General features: G+C 42.7%; 1 protein-coding gene across 1 annotated transcript in view; it reads right to left on the bottom strand.

Annotated features, from left to right (window-relative positions):
- KLHL14 (kelch like family member 14) overlaps window positions 1-20,408 on the bottom strand; it is a gene marked incomplete at its 5' end in the record, with an annotated part of 97,922 nt that extends 77,514 nt beyond the window's left edge. Inside the window, one exon of the mRNA XM_082853656.1 lies at window positions 19,480-20,408. Coding sequence (XP_082709782.1) covers window positions 19,480-20,408 — 929 coding nt within the window. The remainder of the gene's footprint in view (window positions 1-19,479) is intronic.
- Between the last annotated feature and the right edge of the window lie 6,760 nt (window positions 20,409-27,168).

Genomic DNA, 27,168 nt, shown 5'->3' with positions numbered 1-27,168 from the left:
TGGCAGTTTCTTTTATTGTTTAGAAGCCTTTTCAGGTACCATAGGGGCACCGTTTATAAACAGTCAGAATATTTACTGCACAAGCAAGTTTAACAAAAGTATAAAACCACTGGGCTTCCTACAATGGCATTGGTCTAGATCTCATTCATAAATTCAACCCACTCATTCTTGGCTGCCATCTCTTTCTGTTAAGGAAGTCCCCAAACCTTATGATATCCAACTCTCCAAATTGTATGGTAATCTTGACTCTTCTCTCAGTTTCCTGCTATAGTCAACGTTGTACCAAATGCTATGGATTCTAGAGCTGTAACATGTACACACTGCTATATTTAAAATAGATAATCAACAAGGACCTACTGTATAGCACAGGGAACTCTGCTCAGTATTCCATAACAACCTAATGGGGAAAAGAATTTGAAAAAGAATAGATACATGTATATGTATAACTGAATCACTCTGTGGTACACCTGAACCTAACACAACATTGTTAATCAACTATACTCCAATATAAAGAATATATATCTCTTCATTTCAACCGAACTGCCAGTAGCCTGATTCAGCTAGGTTGACTTTCTCTTGAGCTGTTGTAATAGTGATGTCCTTTCTTTGTGAGCTTCTGCTCCCATCTAATTTACCCTACATGCTTTGTCAAATGAATTTCAGCAAAGCCTGACATTAATGATCGATTACTTCGGTCCTCTTTTTATAAACTATCAAAGAATTCCCCACTACTTATCCTCGATAAAATGCACATATCCTCTACATTATAGCCTCCCTTTTCTCTCTTTGTCTCTGTCTCTGTCTCTCTCAAACACTCTCTCTCTCTTTCTCTGTCATAGGTAATTGCCTTGCTTGAGATTCTTTTCACGGATAAAACAGTTTCTGAGTTAAGATCTGAAAAACTTGAAAGAGGAATTTCAGATGGAAACTGCTTAGACCATGGGGGAAAAGTAAACAGAGAAAGATCCCAGATCAGTAGCCAGGAGGAGACTTTCCAGATCAGCTAGCCTTCCCTAAACTTCCAGCTAGAAGGGTACCCAAAAGTCGCCAGAGGAGAGCTGCTACCCCTTTCTTAAATTTTTCCAGAGAAGTAAACTCCCTGGAGAACTTGTTCCAGCTGATTTGCTGTTGTATTTAGGTTTTTTTTTTTTTTTATCATAGCTGTTCTTGGTAATTACACAGCAGCTTTCATCAGAAGAGCCTTTAAATAGACCTGGTAATGCCTCTCTGAGGTAGGTAAACATAAAGTATCATTATCCCCATTTAACAGATGAAAGAATAGAGGAAAAAGGGTTTGGGCACCTTTTCCAGTGCCTCAGGATGGGTTTTATTTCTTCCATTTCACAGAGGAAATGTCTCTAGGGCTTTCGTACACAACCCTTCTGTGATTCTCAGGAACAGCTGAAAATGTCTTTGCTTCCATCTTCTGACACTTTATCTCCCGCCAGGAGTCTGGCTGCGTGGTAACTGGAGAATGGTCAGTCACATACAGTATTTAGTTTTCCTAAAATGGAAGTAACTTTACGATTCGTTTGATCATAAAGACAACACAGGCTCACTGAGAAAAATTCTAAGTATAGTTAAACACAAAAAGGACTTAGTACTACATAGGTACTCAGTAAATACTTGTTGTAGGAATGAAGAAATGATGAATAGAAGAACGAACTGGTGAAAAGAGTCAAAGTCATTTGCAATCCCACTAATCCAGATATATGTCATTACAGATTCTTATCATCCTTTTTTTTTTCCTCATCTGTTTTAAGGTCTAGTCAGTGGGTGTGGTGATGGGGGTGTCAAAAGGCAAAAGGGAAAGAGGAAAAGCCATGTTTCTGAACCAAAATGTGGAAGAGTCAGAGGGTGACACTGGAGAACAGACAGTCTTGTTGATTAACCCCCAAATCTAACCTGCTACCTAGGATCAGTGTTGTCCCCCAGAATGGGGGCTACCCACGATAGAGGGAAGTTTACCCAATTTCAGTTCTTAGCACAATACAGGGCTTTAATGATCTTTGCCATATCCGTATATTATTTACTTAATATTTTATTTAAAACTGATCACTTTAAAATGCTTAATCCCTAGTCTGTTCTAGTCTTTCCCAATGTTGGCTGCTCTTTAGAACCACCTGGGAGAGCTTTTATAAAATATTTAGGGTCGGGGTGCCTCTCAGAGATTCTGATTTCATGATCTACTGTGGGACCCAGCATCGGTGTCTTTTAAAAATCTTTTTAAGCTTTCTGTGTGGTTCTAATATACAACCGGTATTGAGAATCATTGTTCTAGCAATTATATTTATGAATCATGGACTTCATGGGTTAACTGTGTTTTACCTCTAACACATGTTAAAATATAGTAATACCTAACGATTAAAATAAATTTAAAAATGGTTTCTCGTGTACCATCTGAAATGGTCTCACATTCTACCAGTGGCAGGTAAACCATAGCTGAGGACACACTAGAGTAAATGGAAGAAAATAGGACTTTAAAATCTTGAACCCTCGTCACATTCTGAAAACCTGTGACTCTGAAAACCTAGTCACATTCCAACTTGGCCCCTTCTTATAGGTTTGACCGTGAGAAGCTCAACATGTTGAATGACTGGAGCTTTGCATGTTACAATTGTAATGAACCATCTTCCCACTCCTTCACTTCTCACCCCAGCCCCCGTAGCACACTAGGACATTCTTCCACAATTCTTCACTGACACATACTGAACTCAGAATGTCACCGGTTCCTCCAGCATGCAGGTGGGGTAGTTTACTGATGTTTTTGCCACATTTCTCTGAACACCAAAGCTGTAGACTGGTTCATGATGGCAGAGGCAGATATGACAGAAGTGTCTTAAGGTCCTCATCTGAATCCATGAAATGTAAGCCTCCCCAAGGCTTAGTTCATAAGCCAGAATGGGTCTATCTTTATACTGTACATAGCATTTCACACTTCACTCCTTGTCCTTTGCTTCATGAGGAAAAATGGCTTCCAGCCAACTTTATACTCACTGCATTTCCACTCGCACCCAACCTCCTAGATGAAAGCTTCCTTTGGTAACTAGAAGTAGTTGCATATCTTCTTTGCTTGATTACCTATATAATCTCTAATTCTAATACCTAGTACATAGTGACTTTCTGAGGAGCATGAATTGTAATGGGAATAGCATCTCATTAATCCTCCCTATTCCTGGGAGGAAGTTGTGTGGCAGGTATGACCTCTTCGACTAATCCTCCTGCCTCCAAGTGGGACTCGGGGTCTCCCTACTCACTAAAACAGATGCCACCCAACACGCTGGCAGGGACACCAATGTTTGTGTCATAGGAAAAAACTCAAGAGAGAAGTGGCTCTGTGCAGCCTGTCACCAAGGAGCTATTCAAGCTCTGTGTAGCCTAGTGATGAAAAGCGATAAAGCATCACTCTCATGCCAGTGATGGACTCCTAAGTAATGCCTGCGTTTAAACCCCTAATAAAGGCCAATTATTAGACTACGCTGCCTCTTGAGAACCAATCTCATTACTGAGACTTCTCTCTCTCTCCCTCCCATCTGGCCGCCTTTCTGAAGAGAAAAGAGTGACTTCCTGACCTGAGGAAATGTTGGTACCTGCTGCACAAGACAAAGTGCAGAAAGACACAAGATCACATGATGACGCTGAAAATCCAAGTTCAGGATGTTACATACCTCCCACTGAAATTACTTGTATCTGACAGTTCCAGACCTAACAGTAAAAATGAATCTTTAACAAAATCACGCTCCCCAAATAGAAGTTCAGCCATTCAGGATGAGGGGACGATGGCCTGACTGACACCTCATGGGTCTAGAGACTGATTTTATCCATTCCTCTAACTCCGGGGAAAGTAGGAAGCTCGTACTGAGTAACAGGAGCCAGCCTCCCGCCAGGCAGGCTGTTGCCAGTTGGAGCATCACTGCAGGAGTGGTCGTGCAGAGAGACAGGGAAGAAAGTTAGTTGGTAACTGAATGTATTACCCCATGCTTCTCTTGGAATATTCATGGCAATAAATAGGTATCCATTTTCAAGAAAAGGGAGTTGTAGCTGATACCATCTACAGGGGCCCAGAATTTATTTTTAGGGGAAGAATAATGTTATGAAATCATCCTGGGATTAAGATAAATGAAAGTTATCCTTATTTTGGGGTAGAGAAGCCGTGAGGGACTGAGGCAGGCCTGGGGTGTGAGATGTGGAGACGATGAGGTGTGGCTTGTGGGATCCAGCTCAGGGACACCCCACTGCGGTGGGTGAAATAGGAATTTCTTATCTTCCTCTTCTTTTCCTCTCCCTCCCTGTGGGGAGCCTGTTCTTTGCTGCTTCACCAACCCTGGAGGGGCTAAGTGATAAAGGAAACCCTGGCTCGAGGGATCTGCAGGATCTGGGAGGCTCTCCAACGTACCCCCAGGAAGGGGAATTTGCAGAAGCCCCTGAGGCTCACCGATCAGCCAATCCCTGACACTGTCCTTTACAATCATCAGATCTCTGACAGGCAGAAACAAATTATTCTGGGAAAATTCACCACATTCTCTGAAGCTGAATTGTGGACTCTATACTGTGCGGCTTGAATTATCCTGAAAATTCTCTAGCACAGTAGGTACCCAAATTTCATCATCCGGAAACAAATCCCCTAGAGTCCGGTAATTCCAATAACTTTCCCTAAGACTCCTTTCCCTTTTTCTCACGTCAGTGAATCTGATTTCTTTTAATTTTGCAACAAATTTTCCTTAAACTTATCTTCCAGTAAATCGCAATCAGTATTTTCTTCCATCGTCCATAGATACGTAGCAAATTGGAAAACAGAAGCATCTGTTTAGTCTTGTGATTTTCACAGTGTGGTCCCAAAATCACCCAGGAAGTTGTTAAATATGCAGGTTCCTGGGTCCATGCTCCAGATCAATCTATTTAGAATCTCTGGGTAGGACTAGGGAAGATATGTTTCAATAAAAAAGCTCTATGGTTGATTCTTCAAAGAACTACTGATCTATGGGCTTCCCTGGTGGCGCAGTGGTTGAGAGTCCGCCTGCCGATGCAGGGGACGCGGGTTCGTGCCCCAGTCCGGGAAGATCCCACATGCCGCGGAGCGGCTGGGCCCGTGAGCCATGGCCACTGAGCCTGCGTGTCCGGAGCCTGTGCTCTGCAACGGGAGAGGCCACAACAGTGAGAGGCCTGCGTACCGCAAAAAAAAAAAAAAAAAAAGAACTACTGATCTAGGCAAGATTTTATGGGGCTGAGGAAAACAGATCTGTACTTTTTTTTCTCTTCTAGGTTTGTATTATTGGAGGATCTATCAACACATTGCTGACTCGGATAATTGCTCATCTGCCTGGATAATTTTGCCTGTATAGATCTAGGTGAAAAGTAACATTTCAGTTAGTGCCTCGAACCTGTTTTATAATTCCTTGTGTTCTATTCTTGGCCCTTGTTTTGGACTGAATGGTGTTGTCTCCAAATTCTTATGTTGAAGCCCTAACTCCCAATGTGACTGTGTTTGGAGATAAGGCTTTTAGGAGGTAGTTAAGGTGAAATGAGGTCATAAGGGTGGGGCCCACATCTGATAGAACTGGTGTCCTTATAAGAAGAGGAAGAGACACCAAAGTTTCCCTTCTTCTTCTCCCCACCCCACCCCCCAGCTCTGCATACAGAGGACAGGCCATGCAAGTACACAGTGAGAAGGCAGCTGTCTAAAAACCAGGAAGAGAGCCCTCACCAGAAACCAGCCCTGCTGGATCTTGATCTTGGACTTCCAGCCTCTAGAACTGTGAGAAAACAAATTTCAGTTGTTTAAGTTACCTAGTCCATATTTATTCTGTTATGGCAGCTCGAGCGGACTAATACAGTCCTTAACAGAACTAACCAGCCAACAGAAACACAGGGCAGAATGATGCCAATGGCTCTCACACTCGTTTTTGGGAATTGACACTTGAGAAGGAGGCTTCAATGGTCAAAACCTGCACGACTGCTTTAAGAAAGGATCATCTTAATTTCACCACACAACAGCTGTATTTTATAGCAGCCAACCTCACCGTATGGAGAATTTGGAATATGGGAGGCAGACTCCTTATCTCCTCCTCTGCTTGGTGCTCGCCTACTTACATATGCAGTAAATGTTAATGGTTAACAATGTTCCAATGAAGGGAGGGCGACCAGGAGGGATAAGAACAGATATGGATAAAGGAGAGAAGTGATTCCCATAAGCTTTTGTGGCAGACTCTAATTAGTGTCTGTAAAGCTATAGACATACATTTCTTTGTGCTTTCAGACATTTTAAACGTTTCTCATGCTCTGAGATTCTAAAGTTTCCTTGCCATAAAAAATGGGAAGCACTCTCCACAAAAATCTTTCTGAGGTGAGATTATTCTTTCTAGGTCAAAAAGACTATCGTGTTCTGGAACCTGGGCTCTCAGTTTGACTAGGCTGATGCAAGACTTGAGGGGCTTCTTCCTGTACAGGGGGTGCCCCTTCCTTGGAATGGATTTTTGCTTGCTGCTGCCTAACTCTGGAGCAATCACAGATCTTGAGTTTGAGTGCAACAAAGTGGTGTTTAACTATTTCAGTTTTGCTTTGTCTGCTTTCTCTTTCCAAATTTTGAATATAAGAATGTCTGAGGGCTTCCCTGGTGGCGCAGTGGTTGAGAATCCGCCTGCCGATGCAGGGGACATGGGTTCGTGCCCCGGCCCGGGAAGATCCCACATGCCGTGGAGCGGCTGGGCCCGTGAACCATGGCCGCTGAGCCTGCGCGTCCGGAGCCTGTGCTCCGCAACGGGAGAGGCCACAACGGTGAGAGGCTCGCGTACCGCAAAAAAATAAATAAATAAATAAAAATAACGTCTGAGTGACAGATGAAGTTTACTGGGCTTCTCAGGGTTCTGAACTGACTACCTTGAATTAGGCATCTTCTCTATAATTCTGCCGAGGGAAGAAGGTGCCTGCCTTCTAAACACACAAAATGACTAATTTAGGCAATTATCTGCTTACCTGGGATCTGTTGGTAGTGCTACTAAAACCTATGAAGTTATCACATGCTTTTAGTAACACTTGGTCCCTTTGAATAGCTAGATCAGAAATCCACGTTAAAATTTCTACTGCTTTGCACTCAGATCTACGATGGTGGCCTCAAGTCTTCTTTGGCGTGTAATAGACATGTAACTCTTTTAACAGAAAGCAAGAATTTGATTGTTCAAAGAGATTCATAATCAAAATAGAAATTGTTCCATCTGGAAGGATAAACATTAAGCTTAGGAAATGATTTGCTGAACATTCTGCCACATCCATACACTCAAAGCAAGAGTTAGTGAAGTAACCTATGGGAATTCCTTGGCGGTCCAGTGGTTACGGCTCCACGCTTCCACCGCCGTGGGCCTGGGTTCAATCCCTGGTCAGGGAACTAAGATCCCACATGCTGCACGGTGCAGCCAAAAATAAACTAAATGAATAAATTAAAAACTTAAAAAAAAAGAGTCAGTGAAGCAACCTAACCTACTAAGAGTAGTAAAAGTAATTTCTTGTCAAGAGCAGTGGATATTTTTTGTCCCTAAGGAAAATTGCAAGGACACTGTAGCAAAGGAAGATGAAACCGGACAAGTTATTCTCATGATGAATTTAGCTTTTCCATGTCAAAAACTGCCTTGGTGATACGCATAGGGAAGCCCTCAGTTGAATGTCAGCCATGACTGAAAATCCTGGGCTGTGCTGTTTCCTGGTCACCCCCACAGGAGCACTTTTGCATCCCCTTTCGAATAAGAGCATCTGTGTTTCAGGTTTTATTAAAAAATGTCTTCTTCTTCTTCAGTGGTTCTTAGGAGTCATCACTGTCTTGGCAGTCAAAGAATTTTACCTCATTTCCCTAAAATAATTATTGTATAAACATAGTTTGAATAAAACTTTCTGATGTGCCTTTAAGACAACGTAAATAAATAACTTGAGTAATAAATATTTTTTCTTTGAAGAAAAGATTTGCTACACCAAATGCAACTACCACTTGAGGAATATAATGCCTAAATCAACATAAAACCAAAATAATCAAATGAAGAAGAAAACAAACATGAACCACAGATAGTTTCCTCTGCCACACTAAAAACCAAGAATTTTAATAAGACATATGTGCCTTATGAAAGTATCTAGAGAATTTTCCACTGTACATGTGCATGCATTTGATTTTCATTTTTGTCAAATGGAATACCCAATTCCTGCAGAAGGTGCCCCCAGCTGTGATCTAGGAACCATAAGAAGTCCTCCTAAAAATGCCAAAAAGACTCTTACGACTCAATAAGAAAAAGAAATAACCGAACTAAAAAATGGCCAAAGGATTTGAAAAAACTTTTCTCCAAAAAATATACAAGTGGTTAATAAACACATGAAAAGATGCTCGGCATGATCAGCCATTAGGGAAATGCAAATCACAGTGAGATAGCACTTTGCATCCATTAGGATGGCTACAGTCAAAAAGGCAGGTATTAAGTGTGGGCGCGGATGTGGAGAAATGGGAGCCTTTATATACTGCTAGTGAGAATGCAGTGCAGATGCTTTGGAAAACATTCTGACGGTTCCTCAAAAAGTTAAACATCTGTTCAGTGTTAACTGATACCATAAGACCCAGCAAATTCCACTCCTAGGTATGTATCTAAGAGAACTGAAAACATACGTTCACACAAAAACTTGTACATAAATGCTCATAGCAGCATTATTCATAATAGCAGAAAGTGGAAACAAACCAAATGTCCATCCACGAATGGATAAAGTGTGGTTTATCCATACAATGGAATATTATTTAGCCATAAAAAGGAGTGCAGTACTGTTCCATGCTACAACATAGGTGAACTTTGAAAACTTATGCTGCATGGAAGGAGCTACCTCCAAAGACCATATATTGCATGATGCCATATTCCACACGAAATGTCCAGAATAAGGAAATCTATGGATTTATGGCGACGGAAAGTAGATTAGTGGTTGCCTACATCTGCAAGGGGCAGGGGCAGATGGGGGCTGATTGCTAATAGGTATGGGGTCTTTTTGGAGGGGGTGGTAAAAATGTTCTAAAATTAATTGTGATGATGGTGGCAAACACTGAGATGGGTAAATTGTGTTGGATGTAAATTACACCTCCAAAAAGCTGTTCAACCTGAATCCACAAAGGCTTTTCTCACTTTTCCAATTGCTGACATGGATAGAACAAGGGAATGGACCAGACTCAGGACTGGCCTCAGCTCTGTAGTTTACTCAAAGGTGGATAAAACGGACACTGTCAGCTAAACCTTATCATTATCAGAGCAGCACTTGGGACCCAGACTGTGAGAATCTGGCTCTAGAATGAACATCCTGTATGGAATTAGGAGTCCTAACAAGTGAACAGAAAGGCAAATTGGATATAAACAGAACTATTCCTATAAGAATAAAAGCTATCAATGATTAAGTATTTACCGTCTGGTACTGTGTTAAGTGTAGTACATACATTCTTCCAACATTCAGAATTGCCCTGATGAGGTGGGTATCATTATCTACATTTCAGAGGTAAGCGATCTGAAAGAAGATTAAGTAAATTCCCCAAAGAGAGCCAGGTTTTAAGTGGTCAAGGTGGGATTTGACCTGCATCTGTCTGAATTTTAGGTCTTAATTACTATGCAATAGAACTGTTTAAGATATTTGCACTATAACATAACATTTTTATCTGTACCTCCTATTATGTCATAGTCTCTTTCTCTCCATACCTATATCTCCTAGCTTTATTCTGTAGTCTGTACCTACAGATGTTATTCTGGAGTGAACCCTTGTGAAAACCTTAAGACAGGGAGTTTACAGGAATTGCCACTGACAGTAGTGGTACAGTTGTCATAGTAACCAATCCACCAAACTGGTCCCTGCTAGGAGGCTCACACTTCTGCCTCTATAACACACCAGTATTGGCTGGGATCCCTCACAGTATCCACGCCCCCCTGTTAATGCATATGGGGTAGGAAGTGCTGAGGTCCTGGTGTGCATCCTAAAGCATTAAAGTTCTTCCTTCGAAGTTTCCCTCTCTGACACAGATTTTCCATCCCCTCTTCTAATCCTTTCCATTTGCCCAGGATGTTCCGGTGTGCTTGGTTCTGAGGGGTGCTAAAAATCAGGGCCAGACAGAGTCTGCTGCTTTGTTCTAAGCAGGATTTACAAAATACGACTATTTTCTTTTTGGCAAAAAACTGACCCTCCCAACCCAGTAACCCCTCACTCAGTGCCAGACTGTGAATCTTTGACTGTCCCGGCCCCACCCACACGCAAAATAGACCTTTAGCTGATAAAAACACCTCTCAGAAGCCACCGTACAGAAAATTTCAAGCTGGCAGCCCGCAGTACGCAGTGTCTGGGGCTACGCACGCAGACACGCAAACACATCCGTCCCTCCGCATCTTTCAACGACGCCTCTACATTTTCAAGGACTCTTCTTTTCTAACCCTAGGTCTTTCTCTCTTCGTCCTCCTCTCCATTTCACTGGCCTCGTCTGTCTTCAGAGGCACCTGAAGGCACATAAGGCAGGGAAGTGAAACCGACTGTAATTCTTCAGTTCACTTCTCTGCAGCCTCCAGTGAGCCAGTCTCCATACGGTGGCCCAGCTGAGCTCGGAGGAAGCTCCGGTCCCTGCGCAGGTGTAACTTACCAACCCGCTCGCAGGCGCTGTGGGAGCAGAGAGCCAGACGCGGACGCCAGAGGCTCTGCGAGCGGCAGCAAACGAAGCCCTACATCGAATGTATGAGATTAAAAAGAGGAGGGACTCTCCTCTGTGAAAGGAAGAAATGGAGACTCTTAAACCTAAAAAGGCCATCATTTTCAGGAATGAAATATAAATTGCTGAGAGCCATCAAAAATTCTGATTTTCCCACTTCCTTCTATGACCTTGTGTTCACCTTCGAGTTCCTCCAACTTCACTCTTAGGTCCTTAGAAGTCTGACTATTTCTGTGCTATCAGTGAAATCACAAATATGTTCAAGAGTTTTCTAGATGGGCAAAAACGTATTCAGGTAACTTTGCTTAGTGTATCTTTTAAAATTAAAAGGAAATCAATTACAACTAGCACTTTGTGTTTGGAGTTTTTTCACGTTCTGAGCTGATCCTTACCAAAACCCCAGGAAGGTGAACTATAATTCTTAACCCATTTTACTGATTTGGGACTCAGCTAAAGTAGAGCTAAGATACACACTTAGGTTTACGAATTCAAAGGCGGCAGTGTTTCCAATACAGTATTGATCATTTACTCAGTTCAAGTATAAAAGCATGCTGATTTTTCCATATGGAATTCATCCATGCAGTGGATAATCGTTGGCAGAGCCCACAACTTCTTCTATGATTTGGACAACCCTCCCTGCACAATCTGTAGCCACACACACCTCCTTTCAGCCCCTGGAAGGTACCGAACTCTTTGCCGCCTAGTGTTCCTGTACGTACTCCTCTCTCAGCTTATGCCTTCCCCACCTGCAGACCCTGCCTTCCCCCAGACCCACTACTCTGGATATCTCATCTCTCAAAGTTCATCTTAAACCTCTTCTGTAGAGAAAGAACTCTTCGGCCACTCCGACAAGGTTACAGCACTGTGTTATACCGTTTCCCAGCAAATGGCACTTTTCCAATCTATAGCATGTATTACCCATGTGATTAATCTGTGTACTTATTTCTTTTTCCTTATACGGTAAACCACGTGAAGTCACGAATGTGTCTGTCTTCTTCACTCTGTATCTCAGAGCATAGCACAGAGTTTGGTGTGTTATACACGTTCAGCATAAGTTTGGGGGATATTTCGTGGCAGAACTTCTTGTTAGTGGTAAATTCGACGCATCATCCCAAATTCCCACCGTGGGCGTGGCACGGCCATGGGCATGGGTTTAGAAAATCTGCCCAAGGTCATGAAGGTCCCCTTGTTTCTCAGGTCTGCTGCCAGCTCTAATTATACTGAGAATCAAGATTTACAAAGAATACAGTTACATTTTCATCTCCTCCTGTTGGCATAACAGACTGCCCCTTTAAACCCTGATGCTTCTGAAGCTACTGCATTATTTAGCTCAAGAACAAAGAGTTATTTATAAAACATCTTAACTCAGATTACAAATATATAATTATTGAACTGAATCAAATTATAGGAGTGAAGGGTCCATGACTGACCATTTTTTTCTTGTTGAAAGATTTTTTCTTTTGAGGAAAAGAGGTTTTTTTTCCTTTTAGTGGAACTTTGTCTATAACTCTGCAAATTATATGTTCACTATGTAGTGACTTAAACGCTTCTTAATTTGTGCTTATCAGTCCAGCAAATATTGAGTGTCTACTCTCCAAACTCTAGAATTTTCTTGCCCGTCCTCCTTTACTACTAGTTCTCTTTTTCTTTCTTTTTCAGATGGTTTATATCTTAATAATTTCTTTGATTTCCCATATTTCCTTGCATTTTTGTTACTGCTGTTTTTTCTTTTTACTTCCCTTTGATTTATTTTCTCCCTATCACAAATATTTGCTATTTTCATTTCCCAACTACAATAAGCTTTCTCTAGTGCCTTTCTGCTTTACTTCTAATGCTGCAAATAGTTCTAACCTGATTGTCATTAATACTTGCGAGTAAATAAGCCCTTTTGATATTTACAGTAAAATAGACATACTCACTATATGTTACAACCGAGAGTCCTTCCCCTGGTTAACTCACTGTCCTGCCCATATCATAACAGTGCTTATTTGTTTGGTTTTTTTTAAGAGAAATCATTAGTAATTCATGCATCAAGAATTAACTTGGATGTTGATGGAAATGACATAGCACTGAATATATTTTCTGAAATTCCAAATGAATGACAGAAGGCATAAACACTACAGTGTAGCGAATGTTAAAATGATTTTCTTGAAACAAAAGATAAGCAGAATAAATTTTCAATTAGACTAATCTTATTTTCTGTTATTAAAACATACGAGTATTTTTATAATTCTGGCTTCTACCTGTTGTATTTATCACCTGTAAGTATCACCAATGTGAAGAGCTTTCTCTTGTCTTCACAGAAACAAAGCTGATAGCTTGTCTAGGACTCCAGTGCACAGAAATCTAGGGGGCTAGGCCAATCTCTTGGTTCCAATACGAGCTCCAAGGCTTTGTTTTGGTTTGTTTTATTTTCACAATTATATTTCAAAGTTAAGCTGAAAAGTTTTTATTTTTATTGATTTATTTAAAATATATTGGCTCATCTTATTTTTAGTAAGTCAGTATCATAGTGATAATCTCAGCAATCTCATTATTTAGCCCCTTAATCTCAGAACGAATAATTGAGTATGGTAGACCAGTAGGAAAAAATCTGGGCTTTCTACTATCTTCCTCTCACTCTTCCTCATTGGTTGGGTGGTTTGAAGATGCGTTAGAGGGTTGGAACTTTTAATCACTACTGTGCTGTGGTAAAACAAAGACATGGGAGGTGTAGATTGGAGTTTGCTTTTCATAGAGGCCATATTTACAATATGCACTCATAATAAGAGACTATTCTTCAGGTGATGACAATTGACTCCCAACTCAACATCATTCAGATAATTGGACAACTTACTTATTTTCTCTGAGCCTCAACTGTCTAATATGTTAAAAGATTGAAAGGACTAGAAAGAATGTAAGTAATATGTCAAGCTCATTCATGGTAGGTGCTCAATTAGTGATAGGTACCATTATTACTGGCAAACAGCAGTTGTGTGCGTGTATGTGTGTGTGTATGTAATCATCTTTAAAATTACCTCCATTTTTATCTTTCATTGGCTTTGTCAATTCACATGAAACTGAAACGAATCCTAAGTGTCCACCACAATTATATTTAAGACCAACACGCATTCATACTGAACTCACACTTTGGGGTCAAGTCCAGGCACTTGATCCAGTCGGGGAGATAGACACATAAGCCAAACCTACAGCAGCACACACGCTCCTCCAGAGGTTACCCACTTTGGAGAAGGCAGGGAGGTTCTATAGACATACTCAATCCAGCTGATGCACTCAGAAGTCAGGAATCCTGCCAAGAATGCCCTTTGATCACAGCAGCTGGAGATACAGGTTGGCATTTAGAAGAATAATTGGTCACATGTTCATTCACATGCCTAGATTCGTTTATTCGATATGTACATGTCAGTCTCAGAAAGCAGTGTGTTAAATGTACCTTTCCTCCTGGAAATCATTAAAATACCATATCAATGATATTAAAGCCTATTCTGAATAATGACCAATCTATGTTAGTTGGTTCTATATCCAGTATGTTGGGAAAAAATGAGCAACGCATTCACTCTTTTAATTAATCACCATTTACCTTCCTGGGGTTGCTATTCAAATTCTTAAGTCTTACTACAGAAAGTTGAAATTTTAACTTAGCATAATAGAATTATTTAGATTTGAATTCCTTCCAAACAGAAGCAAGAACACCAGAGGGATTCTTTCCACTAGAATAAGGGCAAAATTTTGTGTCCATTTTGTCCACTGATGTATCCCAAGTGCCTAAAATGGGTTTTGGCAAACTATGACTCACAGAACAAATCCAGCTTGCCTCCTGTTTTTATACGGCACCCCCCCCCCAACACAAAATGGTTTTTAGATTTTCAAATGGTGGAAAAGAATCAAAAGAAGAACCATATTTCATAACATGTGAAAACTACATGAAATTTCAATGCTCACAAATGAAGTTTTATTGTAACGTAGCCATGCTCATTCATTTACATACTGTCCGTGGCTGTGTTTGTGCTACGAAGGAAGAGTGAAGTAGCTGCAACAGAGTTAGTGTGACCCTGAAGCCAAGTATAATTACTATTTGACCTTTTACAGAAACAAAAAAGATGACCTTTGGTCCAGAATAATACATGTCCTTAACTTCTTTTAAAGTCGGATACATTAAAATTTAACCCTCACAAATGTCTTTCCAAAAAGGAAGTCTTAAACCTACATATAACTCTAGGGTCAATCACCAGATTATATGATAGAATAGAGAGGCTCATAGTAAGAAGCAGAACACCATGAATGAGAACACGGACTCAAGAGCCACAACTGCTTGGGCTCAGACTTGGGCTCTACCACTTACCAGCTGTGCAGCCATGGGCAAAATGCTTAACTTCTCTGTGCATCAGTTTTTCTACGCATAAAATGAAACAAATGATGGTACCCATCCCTTAGGGTTATTATGAGCATTAAATAACTTAATATTTGTAAAAGGCTTAGAATATCACCTGGTATGAAGTAACTGTTGTAAGTAAAGTAACATTTTTCACTGTATTTTTAAGATAAGAAATTTGAGATACTTAGAAATTAGCTAAGGTAATGAGTGAGCCTCAGTGTGTTCATAAGTATGGGGAAAAAAAACAAAGATGAGTTAAAATTTGAACATGTCCACTATTGTCAGTAAGTCCTCTGAGCCAATGCAATGCACTAATATCTACTCTAATTGCTTTTTGATTGTAGGATATAACTATTTGGCTCCCATATCTGTGATATAATTTTGTAATCAATGGTCCTGTTTTAGATAATAAACAAATTGTATTCTGAATGGTTGAGTGACTTCTGATACAAAATCTAACTACCTAACAAGTTCTTATCTGAGGGTATCTAATTGACGTAAAGGGAAATCACAATTTAGAGGATGCGAGGACACAAGATTAGTTTGCTTTGTTAAGGTTGTTATTCAGGTCTTAGGAAGGGAATCAATAGAAAATATTGTCCTACATTTAAAGAAACATTTTCTAAGCACCAAAACCAGGAATCAAAACTGTGCCTTAAGGAATTCTAATGGCTTTTTAATCATTGCAAGTCATTTTAGCAAATAGATAATTAGTATTTCTGATGTTTAAATAGATTTTTACATTAATTTATATGAAATCTTTAAATAGACTGTTTTGCAGAAAGTGAAATCTTTATAAGGTAGCCTTTTATCATCTATAAAATATAATCTCTTCAAAATTACACTTCAATACAGGCCTGTATATAGGACTGTAACAGCTGGATAGCTGACAGAGCCAGCAGGCCCCAGCTGGCATGCTAAATCCAGACTAAATCCAGACTAAGGTGGGAAATTTTAAAAATATAATTATTTTTATGAATGCTTTTCTATTACAGGTGTTCTGCTGGAGGAGGTTCAATGGACTTTTGTTATGTGCAATAGTAACATAGGTTGAAGAACTTTTGGTAAAATGTAACACTGAGGCTTTCTTACTTTATAATTTTAGTTCCTTCAACTTTCACTAAACATTTATTTAACTGTTACATTGTGGGAGGTGCAATGAAAATGTAAAAGAGAAGTTAATTAAGCCAGTCCAATTTGATTTAATTGGGACAATTACTAAATTATGCATAAAAATTTTTAAAATACAAATAAAAAAACTTTTTGGGTTACTTAAGCTAAACTTACACTACAAGTCTTTTGATATTTACTTTTTAATGCACTAAATGTTGCATGTCATGTCACTCTATTGTTTTTTTGCTTTAGAAGCCTTTAATAATGACTTTCCCAGAAACTTTTTCAAAACTTATTTAAGTGTCCCATTTCTTGCAATAAAGCAATATGAAAATAAGACTTCAAAGTATTTTAATTTTTGTCCATCCAGGTCCTGTGGTCTTAAATTAGTTATGTATATACTTTAATATAAGATAATAAGTCTATTATTTTTAATATCCTTAATGCTTAGTTTGCTAAAATAAAATATGAATCTGAGTATAAATGCCATAATCAGAAAAACTAAGCAACTAGTATAAAAATTAAATTAATTTGCATATTTATAAAGCCTCTATGCTTGGTTTGCTTTATTTTTCTAGACTTAATAAAAATTCAAAATTACTCAATAATTTAAAAAAATATTTAAAATATTGTTATTATATTAATAGCCCTACATTCTATAGATAACATGTATTCTTAAACAAGTAAATTCCTTCTGAAGTTATTCTATATGCTTGTATTTTGAACTTATTCCAACAGACGGCCAATTTAAATTTTCCCACTCCTCTGAATTTGAGGAACTCTTTCATATTTAGACTACAGGTGGATAAAAAGTAATAAATACAATGCCCTTCCATTCAATTGTCTTCAATAAAAGTGATGCAATTTCAAAAACAATTGTTTAACACATTTATCCCTCTGTTAGACTACATGTAAGACTGAGAGAACATTTATATATTGCTCTGATGCTATAACAAATGGGCTGATATCATACTATTGGTTGCAACTTACAACATTTTTGTCTACATTTAAGTTAAGATCTTGGTGGTTAGTCTTGCATTCTTTCTGTGAATTAAAATTAGAATAATGTAATTAGTCCCTGAAATTAAAATGCTTCAGTTACTAATAATGGAACAAAGTCTAAATTATATTACTTTGAGATCAACAATAGGTTCACATGAACTATTTTCCGTATCTTCCGCTTTTAAAGGAAAATACAGTTTTTTTCCTATGGAAGAAGTATAAGATTCTTGCAGCATCCATGACACTTGTAAGCATTCAGTGGTCAGACGCCACTACATATCCTTCAAATGATATGGCCCAGTGAAGCTGGACGGTGTCGTCACGGAGCCAGGCAGCCTAGTATCTCAGCCATCCACCAGGACAGAGCCAGCAGGCCCCAGCTGGCATGCTAAATCCAGACTAAGGTGGGAAACGGATTTTGCATTTTGAAAGTCAACTCTTCCAACACTGAAACCTAGGACATATTTATCAGGTAAAAGTGCAATGAGGACTTCAAGCTTATTTATTGGATCAAATTTATAATGCTTATTTCCCCAAATTACTCTTAGAACAAGTTAAATCTTAATTTTATTATCCTTCTGGGTTTCTGAATTTATACTAGATTGTACATTTAAAAAATATGAATAAATGTATGTTCAGGACTATAACTTAATAGTATGATACATGCTAAGTTAAGTATATTTGTAAGTCACAAAAGTTAAAATAACAGAATATTGATCACCAATGTTCCTTGGTGTGGTAACATTTGCCTGTCACATTAAGCTTACCATCTTGATTTTTAGGCAAATTGGAACTCTTACAAAACAAAAATACATTCCATGTTATTGTCGCTTGGACTCCTGTGTTCACTATTCAATCACATGAGTTTGGATCCTTGTTTGTGTTATTGTCTTAACTGTCATGTTCTGACACTACAATTCGTTTCTTGAAAATAGTAGAAAAATCAACTTACAAGATTTCTAAGTTCAAGATTTCCCATGCCTCCCGTGGGCCTCACCTGAATACAAGTGCTCCCTAAACAACTGTAGAGAATATCTTCCAGTTTCCTAAAAGTTTAGTTACCTAGGTCTGGTAGAAACATCATGATGGAAAAAATAAACATTTAATTCCATAAGGCTGCAGAAAGTGGACCCCATGTTTAAGACATCGTTCTGAGTGGGAAAAGGCCATGGTGTATTCTTAAACCGTGTACTTTCTAACATAGCACTTAGGTGGATTAGACTGGGATAGCCTGGCATCTGGAATCATGATGTTTTATCATGAGAAACTGAGAAGATACTGCTTCTCTTTTCTGAAAAGAGAAAGCAACCCTCTGCTAGGGCTCATTAAAAAAGGCGTTTACAATTGGAGCCAATAAAACATGATTGCCAATTCTAACAGTCTTTTTGTTTTTTTAATCTCAGCAGCATTTTTCAAAGGCATTGTTTCTCTCTCAACTTTGACAGGAAATCCCACGTTCAATACACACAGGGGACACATTCCAAATAGCAACAACAACAACAATAACAACTCTCCAACTTCTTTGTGACTTCAGAGCAGGCGTACAGACCTAACTGCAGCTAGATGACCTTCCCCTCCTCTCAGTTTTCAACTGTGCTTCCCTCTGACATGGGAACTACTAGGCAGGATTCACTCTGACATCCCGAATCCTCTTGCTTTGCTGTAAGGAAAGGTTTTGCTTTTTCATAAGATAGAAAAGTTTGCCTGGGTATGGGATGCCAGAATTTCTAACAGCGACCCTAAAAGACAAAGCCTTTCAGAGCTCTAAGCAAACCCCAGTCGCTGAAAAACAGAAAATAACTTGAGTGTCAGAATGAATGAAAGCTTTCCTCCTCGAGCATCGCCTGGCACTTCTGCTTGCCCAAGGCAGGAAGGAGGGGGACTGGGGTGGGGACTTCTCATCACAGAACCCTTTTTCTTAAGTAAGCATATTTTGAGATGTAGAGGGAAGCCTGGATAAAAAGGGCTCCAAGGCTGTACTTCTAACTGCCTGGCCTTTGACCCCACCTGCCTGTCAGTTTCAGCCCGCAAGTCCCACATCTCCGGCTCTGGGGATATTGAGAACGTGGGCTTTCTAGAGCTCGGGGATGCTGTGAGGCCAGTTTCCTGTTGACCTTTCAGGGACTCTGAAATCAACTTTCCCCACACAGTCTGAATTGTTTGTTTTCGTTTGTTTTCAGCCTGCCTGAGCCTCCCGCCCAGCCCACCCCTATCCTCCTCCTGCCTGCCCCCACCCCTCCCTCCGGCCTCTCGCCTCTTCCCCACCCCCCCACCCCCCCGCTTTGTTGTCTCATACCTGCTGGCCAGGCTCTGCCGGCAGTGCTGCCTGAAGGGCATCAGGTGGTAGTTCATGGCGTCCAGCAGCAGCTTCTGGCAGACCGGGTCGGTGCGCATGAAATCCACTGACTGGACCCGCTCCACCAGCTCGGGGGCCGGGATGAGCGCGAAGCGGAGGCGCTTCATGAGGTCGGGCGCGTACTGCATGCGGGTCTCGCGGTCGTGCTCCAGCCACAGCACGGACATCTGGAAGAGCGCCAGCTCCGACTCCACGGGGGGCGGCAGCGAGTCCAGCAGGGCGCGCATCTCCTCGAAGTTGAGCAGCAGCACATCCTCCACCAGGTACTTGTTGGCCAGCTTCTTGGTCTCCTCCAGGCCGTGCAGTGCGGCGATCTTGCACACTTGCTTGTAGTTCTGCACCGAGATCTGGTCGTTGAGGAACTGCACGCAGAGCTTGGTGACCTGGGGGATGTGCAAGATCTTGCTGACCGACAGCACCTCCTCCACCGTGTCCAGGGAGAGGGTCACGTTGGCCGTGTAGAGGTACTCGAGCACCAGGCGCAGCCCGATGGACGAGCAGCCCTGCAGCACCAGGTTGTTGATGGCCCGAGGACTGGTCAGCAGCTTGTCGTCGGGCGAGGAGGAAGGAGTCCCCGGCTCCTCCTGCGGCGGCGGCGGCTGTTGCTGCGGCGGCTGCTGGTCCTTGGGGGGCCCCAGACCGTCCTGGCCGCCGACCCCTCCCCCGAGAGGGGGGTGACTGGAGAAAAGCGATCGGAAGTACTGCGAGCAGGAGGCCAGCACGGCCTTGTGGCAGTGGAACTGCTGGCCCTGGGCCGTCAGGGTCACGTCGCAAAACAGCTGCTTCCTCCACAGCAGATTGAGGCCGTGCAGCAGGTTGTCGCTGTGGCTGGGGTCGAAGGTGGAGGTCCGGTCCCCGGATCTGGACATGGCGAGCTGACTCGGCGCACCTGGCTTTAAACCCTCTTCCGACCTGGCAGACAGGGGTGGGGGATGGGAGGGAGGGGAGTAAGGTAGTGGAGGGGGTGGGGTGGGGTCGGCGTGGGGACGGGTGTGGAGGGGAGGGGAGGGGAGGGCGAAGAACCACAATCAGTGCTCAGCTTGGCCTCCGGACCCCGACCCTCGGAGGAGGTCTGAAGGCGCTGGATCCGTGAGCGCCACCAGAAGGGCCCTGTCTGGGGTCCGGGCGCCCGTTCTGCTCCCTACTACGCCTCCCGCCACCGCCCACACACTTCGTCCCCCACTTTCCTAAAACCACCCGGGCTCGGCTCTTGGCAGCGACAGCTGTGGCAGCAGCGACGGCAAAGTGGCGGCTGAGGCCGAGACACCCCGTGGGCTCGTGTCCATGCCCGGCCGGGGCGGGGAGAGGCCGGGGAGTGGGGAGCCGGGGGGTGGCCCGAGAGCGCAGAGGCGACCGTCGGCGGAGCTTCCAGGTCAACTCGAGCCCGCAGCTTTGCTTTTCGCAGTTGGTCCAGTTTTGGGGGGTGGGAACGGGGACACGACAGGCGTGCGGGCGGGCAATACTTAGCCCTCCAAAAGCTGGGGACCCCTTCGATTAGCCGTGCTGCCCCGAGAAACTCCTAGACTAATAGTCTGAGGGAGCAGATAAAGCCCTTTCTTCTCCCGGGAAAGTGCAGCGGAGCGCGGTGAGGACCAGCTCAGTGGACTAGGCAGAGGCGGGAGCTGTCCTTATCAATTCTAGCTCATTTCCCTCACCCCGGCCCTGCCTGCTTCCCTGCTTCGCAAACTGTTGGCTTCCCAGTCACCACTCAGTTTTGCTAATTTTCCAGAGACGCCTTTAAACCTGGCAGGAGAATCCCTCCAGCCCCAGACCCCCTCTCCCCCGCCTCCCCCCACCTCCTGCATTTCAAAGCGCGGAAGTTCGGGCGTGTATCTCCCCTTCCCCCGCGGGGCGGCACCGAGGAAGATGAGGAGGAAGGCAGTGGAGCTACTGGGGTGGATTTAGAGCGAGAGCCGGGAGGCCCGGTGGGATTCGTGTGGACGGTTCTCCCTCCCAGGCACTGGGCGCAGTGGCTTTAACTCCTGTAACTATGAGAAGTTCAAGTTAACCGGCAGGTGTTGGGGGAGGGGCTGGGGGCTATCCGATGGTGGGGGGGCGCGCAGTTCGGCGCGGGATCTCTGGATCCAGCGTTGCCGCCGAAGCCGCAGCTTCCTTCAGAGCCCCTCAGCACAGCCCCCCCCACCCCGAGCCCCCCAACTCGGGCACCCCGACTCCCTCGGCCCTGGAACTACTTGTGCAAAAAGTCTGAGCCGCCCTCATCCAGGCAGAGGAGGGCAGGATGGGGGGGGGGGGCGCGGCGAGATCGATGCGCCAGGTCCTTAACGTGTAATTGCACCTTCTAGGGCTGAGCAGAAAGGGACCCTTTGCCCACACCCGGCCCGCGCGCCCGCCAGCCCGGGAGAACCGCCGCCGCCGCCGCCGCCGCCGCCGCCGCCGCCCGGCTCAGAGGGATCCCGCCGGACCTGCGCCTTCCACTGCGGCTCACTCTGCCCTGCCTGGCGCCAGTCCTGGATCGTCGGCTTCCTATTTCCACCGGACTGGGCTCCTCTCGACTCACTTTATCATCCCGTTCCAGGTGGACCCTAATCTCCCGCGAGCTCCCTCCCCCGGCAGCATCCGCCCCCCCCCCACCCCGCCCCCAAAGCTCTGGCTCTCCTGAAACATCTCCCAGAGTCTCTCCCTTTAAGTGGACTCTGTCATACCTCCCTCTCGCTCTCCCCGCTTCGTTGTCTTCCCCCCCACCCCATCTTTTCCTATTCCCCTTCCTTCTTGCTCTCCTCCTTTGCCTTCCCCCCTCATCTGCTTATTTCTTGCAATAGGAGTTTTATTCCTTATGAGCGTTTGCCACACAATCACCCCCCACCCCTCTGAAAGACTCCCTTCCCGTCCCTCCCCACGCGGCCAACAACCCAAAAGACACAACAAAATACACACACAAGGCCAGAAACTTACCTGCTTTCAACCAGCTGCAAAGTCAAGGCTCACTTAAGCTCCCCCCCAAAAATCAATTGTCCTTCCTTTTTAAAGGTTTGCTCTCTCCTTGGGAGGGGGAAAACACCTTCAGGTTCCCAACTCCGGGCAGTCACTCTTTACAATTTATTTTGTCGTACATCATTTGATCACCATTAGCAACAGCAAGAAAATGTAGGAGAGGGAGAAAAGAGAGAAAGAGAGAGGGAGAGAGAGAGGGAGAGAGGGGAGAGAGAGAGAGAGAGAGGGAGCAGAGCTTTCTGCAAGAGAAGAAGAAGAAAAAATGTACGTGTGACAAATTATGCTACCAAGAAACAACACATCATTATCCTTGGGCCTGGGGCTCAGTGAGTCGTAACGAGAGTAATAGGAAATCCACGGTTGGGGAGAGAAACGGTCGTGCTTGGCCAGTAGAGAGAGACCATACAGGGGGATGGATGCTGGAGAGACTCGCAAAATTATGGCTCAAGGCTATTGTAAAAATTGTCGAGCGTAAATGACTGCGATTTCAAACATCTTTGGAAGAAAGAAGGGGAAAAAGCGAGCCCCCCCTCCCTCCCTCTCCCTCTCTCTCCCTCTCTCTTCCCTCTCTCTATAAAGAACCGTCAAGTTTTAGTGCGCATTGCTAATTAGTCAATTTCTCTCTGCCTTCACAGGCTGGCGACTTCGCTGCTGAGCTGAAACTGCTAATTTCTGTGACCAGCTTTTTTCTTAGCTGTGATCTGGATGAATGAGTAGCTGTCTCACAGAGATGACAAAAATAAACTCTAATCCCCCCCAAAATTTCCACTACGTCTTTCTCATGCATAGATTTATGATCTTCAAGCGCTCTGTGCAATATGCAAACTTTTTGTGTCTGTGTATGTGCTGTTGTTTCCAGATTTCACTACATTGGTATGCTGCTTTTCCCTTTCACCTCCCCCTCACCCCTCACACTGTGAAATGCAGAAACAATCTGATCTCAAAGTATGCCAAGATGTCACTTTATAGTGTCTTGGTATTTGGGGTTTGAGTCTGACTTGGAAGTCAGGAGCCCTTGCCTAAGAGGTGAGTGGCTAAGTGTACAACGGGGGTGGGGGTGGGGGTGGAAGTAGACAGAATAGAGGACAGCCCTTTGCTTTACATTTGTTTCCCTGCACCATTCAAGCTTTATGATCTTGTTGGAAAACATATTTTCCCTGGTTATACAACCATCTCTGAACTTCTCTGTCAGCTCTTCAACAGTAAGGATTCAGAACTCACAATTTTTTTTTTTACTGGAAGATTAAGCTTATTGTCAGATGTGCCTTTCAATTAGGAGTCTTTGATTTGCAGGAGCTAGAATCAAGTGCTAGGAAAGCCAACTGCAATTTCACAAATATAACCTTTAAACTTTGGAGCTTATCTGATATATAAGGTTGGCCACAGAGAGCTCACATTTTTGACCCTGCTTAGCATGCAAAAAGAACCCCAGCATGACTCTGGAATTTTTGCTGTACCAGAGATTCATGTGCATTTTGGTAGAGGACATGTTCTCTAGACTTACCTCATGATGTATTGCACCCTTACATTTATAGCCCTGCATTTTGGTTGTCAATGGGGGCAGGAGGTGTCCGAGAAAGAAGGGGAAAAAAAAGCAGAAAAAAGAAGGTATGCCCTTGAATAAAATGAACATGGAAGAAAGCTGGACTTGAGTTAGATTGAGTTTTGTTTGCTATTAAATGTATGAACATGATTCATTCTAATTGATATGTACTCTGATGAGTAAACTTATTAAAATACACATCAGCTCATTGAAAGCCTGCCTTTTTACCTTCCCCTTTGATTGGTGAGAGATGGAAAGACACCTGCTTAAGGGAGGGGGAAACCTGAAAATTCTTTGGTTCAGAAATCGGGAATTCCCCATTTAAAATGATCAACATTAACATGCATATGGGATATTTACTCTTGAATAGATGAGGAAGGATCATACCGAAGCGTTTATCCTTCACAAAGGCCTTTCTCTATCAAGGTCCTAGATTATCTGAGGGTAAGACGACTTTATCCAGATCTTGCTGAGATGCTGCATTCTCATATTCATATTTATAATCAAAAGCCCCAATACATGATAAAATAACAGAAAAGGACTTTTTGATTAGAGCAGGGGAAGGAAAGAGAACAGATCTTCCAAATCTTCTCGCCCTTCTATGTTTTTTCTTTTTTTTTTTAATTTCTCTTATTTAGGTCTTGAACAGGAAGACTGTGTGACTGTAGTATAACACCTTTTGGGGTTTCTGTTTCATTAGCAAGTGTGTGAAGTGTCACCAAACTCTCTGCCACGCAAAGTATAATTTTATGGTACGCTTTTGCTGTTGACCTTTTATGAGCTTCCAATGAAGTATTTGGAACTAAACCCAAAGGCGAATAAGAGTATTGATCGCTTAAATTATTGCCATATTTCCATTTTATCATAAAGGAATTAGGGATTAAGGTTGTTTTGTAGACCTCGCAGTATCTTAGTTTTGAATTTATATATATATGTATATATATTTACTGATAGGATATATTGATATTGATATATAATTATGATTACTAGGACCTTTGCTGTTTTCAAACAATATAAAAGCCACATTTCAAAAATTTTAACTACCTACAATTGTAATGCTTATTTAACAACCTGGACGGAAGGGAAGGGGGACCGGTTGGGGGTTGCAATTCTAAAACAGCTGTTAAAATGAAGAGGTTAGGCTGTTTTCTTCTCGATTTTAAAGTTACACTATTTGAGAATGTTTAACATTCAGAGAAAAATTACACTTATGGCTATTTTGTAAGCAATTAAAAAAAGAATACTGGTAATAAAAAAAATCCGTTCTTAATCTGTGCGTAAACCAGTGTTTATATCATATAAATTACATACCTCCAATATCTTGCCCTGGCTTTGACTGAAATTATCTCAGAACTCACAAATGATATGACACTATTTACAATAAATCCCGTTATGAAAGATTCAATTTTGCAGCAATCGGATGCTAGCTACTAAGCGTTTGTAAGTATTTGAATTTTATCTTACTTCACTGTTCAACGTACAGAAATTGCATCTGTGTGTTTGATCTGTCCTGCTGAGTACTACCAGCAGCTTGCATCTCTGCCACTATTGTTTTTAAAATGGCAGGAAGGACGTGACTAGTCGGAGAGTACTCAGCGGGATGGATTTCACATGACATAAGAGGAGCCAGAATTGTCTTATAAAAAAAAATTAATTATGATCATGTAGTCATCTAATTCAAACAGTCTTCATACTTTGACAGAATTATCAGATTTATTCATCAGTGAATCTGCATTTAAACTACGTACAGTGGAAAGATGCGGAAACTGCTGGCACTGAGCAGTCTAACGAGAGCTGCCCCCAGCTCTGAGCAGGCTGGTCAGCCTTCAGGGTGACAGGGACCCAGGAGAATCTGTGGTTCAGGTTGCTCCGGACCATCCCACCGGACTGGGTGAACTTAATTTTATCTTCAGAGCAGTTCAAGAAGCATTTTGCTGCCTAACAGGAAGGGACAGCCACGTTGAAACTTTATTTCTCTGGTTCTTGACTTTTCTTTTAAGATTTATGAGTTCTCCTCCAATTATATCAATATCAAAGCCTGGCCTCCCCGTGTGTCTTTCGGTTAGTAAATACTACTTCCCGTGGCCTGACCTTTCAGATTGCCACCATTGTAAAATGGGTGGATGGAGAGAGGTGTTGTTCCATTTTACAATGAAATGGAGGAAGGAGGGACCTGTTGGCTCCCCAAAGCCAGGGAGTGGCAAAACCCAGACAAAACTTGCAGGTTTCTAGTGTTTTATTTTAAATCTTGGGTAGATGTGGCCTGAGATAGCACAAACCATCAGCATCAAGAAGCTTACTGAAGAACAAAAAATCTGAAATAACAATAAAAGTCAAGAAATAGTGCTATTGAGTAGCACTTAGTCAAAAGCCAATGCTTTGCTATTGCCCTGGGGTCAAATCCAACTCCTTGGCCAGCATCCTGGGTTCCCAGCATCTAGTTCTAATGCTTCTGGGAAGTCTGTTGTTAGCTGTTTTCTGAACACAACCCGCTTTCACAGCACAGTGCCAACGCTTAGGTTATGTTCTTATCAGAGGCCTTGGTTCTCTACGTATAGAAACCGCACGTAGTTCTCAAGATTGAACTCAGATTTCTTTCCAAGGTGAAACTTCCTGGCAACTTGAAGCAGACTAATAATAGCTAATACTTATTGAGCTTATTACTTGTGTGGTAGACACTAGTCTAAATCATTTAGGTGTTTTATTTTCTTGATCCTCTTGCTAATCCTATGAGAATTTGGTAGATTGTAAGAATGGCCCCAGTCTCATATATATGTGTTAGCATACGGTATTTGTCTTTCTCTTTCTGACTTACTTCACTCCATCCTTCCCCATATAAACACCCCATTATAATGTGGCTTGGTTGCCCTTCGCATCAAGAGTGGAGTCTATTTCCCCACCCTTTGAATGTGAGCTGGTTTTGTGACTTGCTTTGACCAGCAGAATCTGCCAGAAATGACTTTGTGCCGGCCCCAAGTCTGAGCCTCAGGAGGTCTTGTCTAATTCAACTCTCCCTCTCTGAACCCTGCCAGGTGCCATGTGCAAAAGCCCAGGTTAGCCTGTGGCGGATGAGACCATGGACCAAGCCATTGCCCAGCTGACCTGATAACTGAACTCAGCTGTGTGACTGAACT

This window comes from Leucopleurus acutus (genome assembly GCF_964270905.1).
Source record: "Leucopleurus acutus genome assembly, chromosome: 13".
Lineage (NCBI taxonomy): Eukaryota > Metazoa > Chordata > Mammalia > Artiodactyla > Delphinidae > Leucopleurus > Leucopleurus acutus.
The sequence above is the reverse complement of the archived record's forward strand: the minus strand, read 5'-3'. Positions and strand labels throughout refer to the sequence as shown.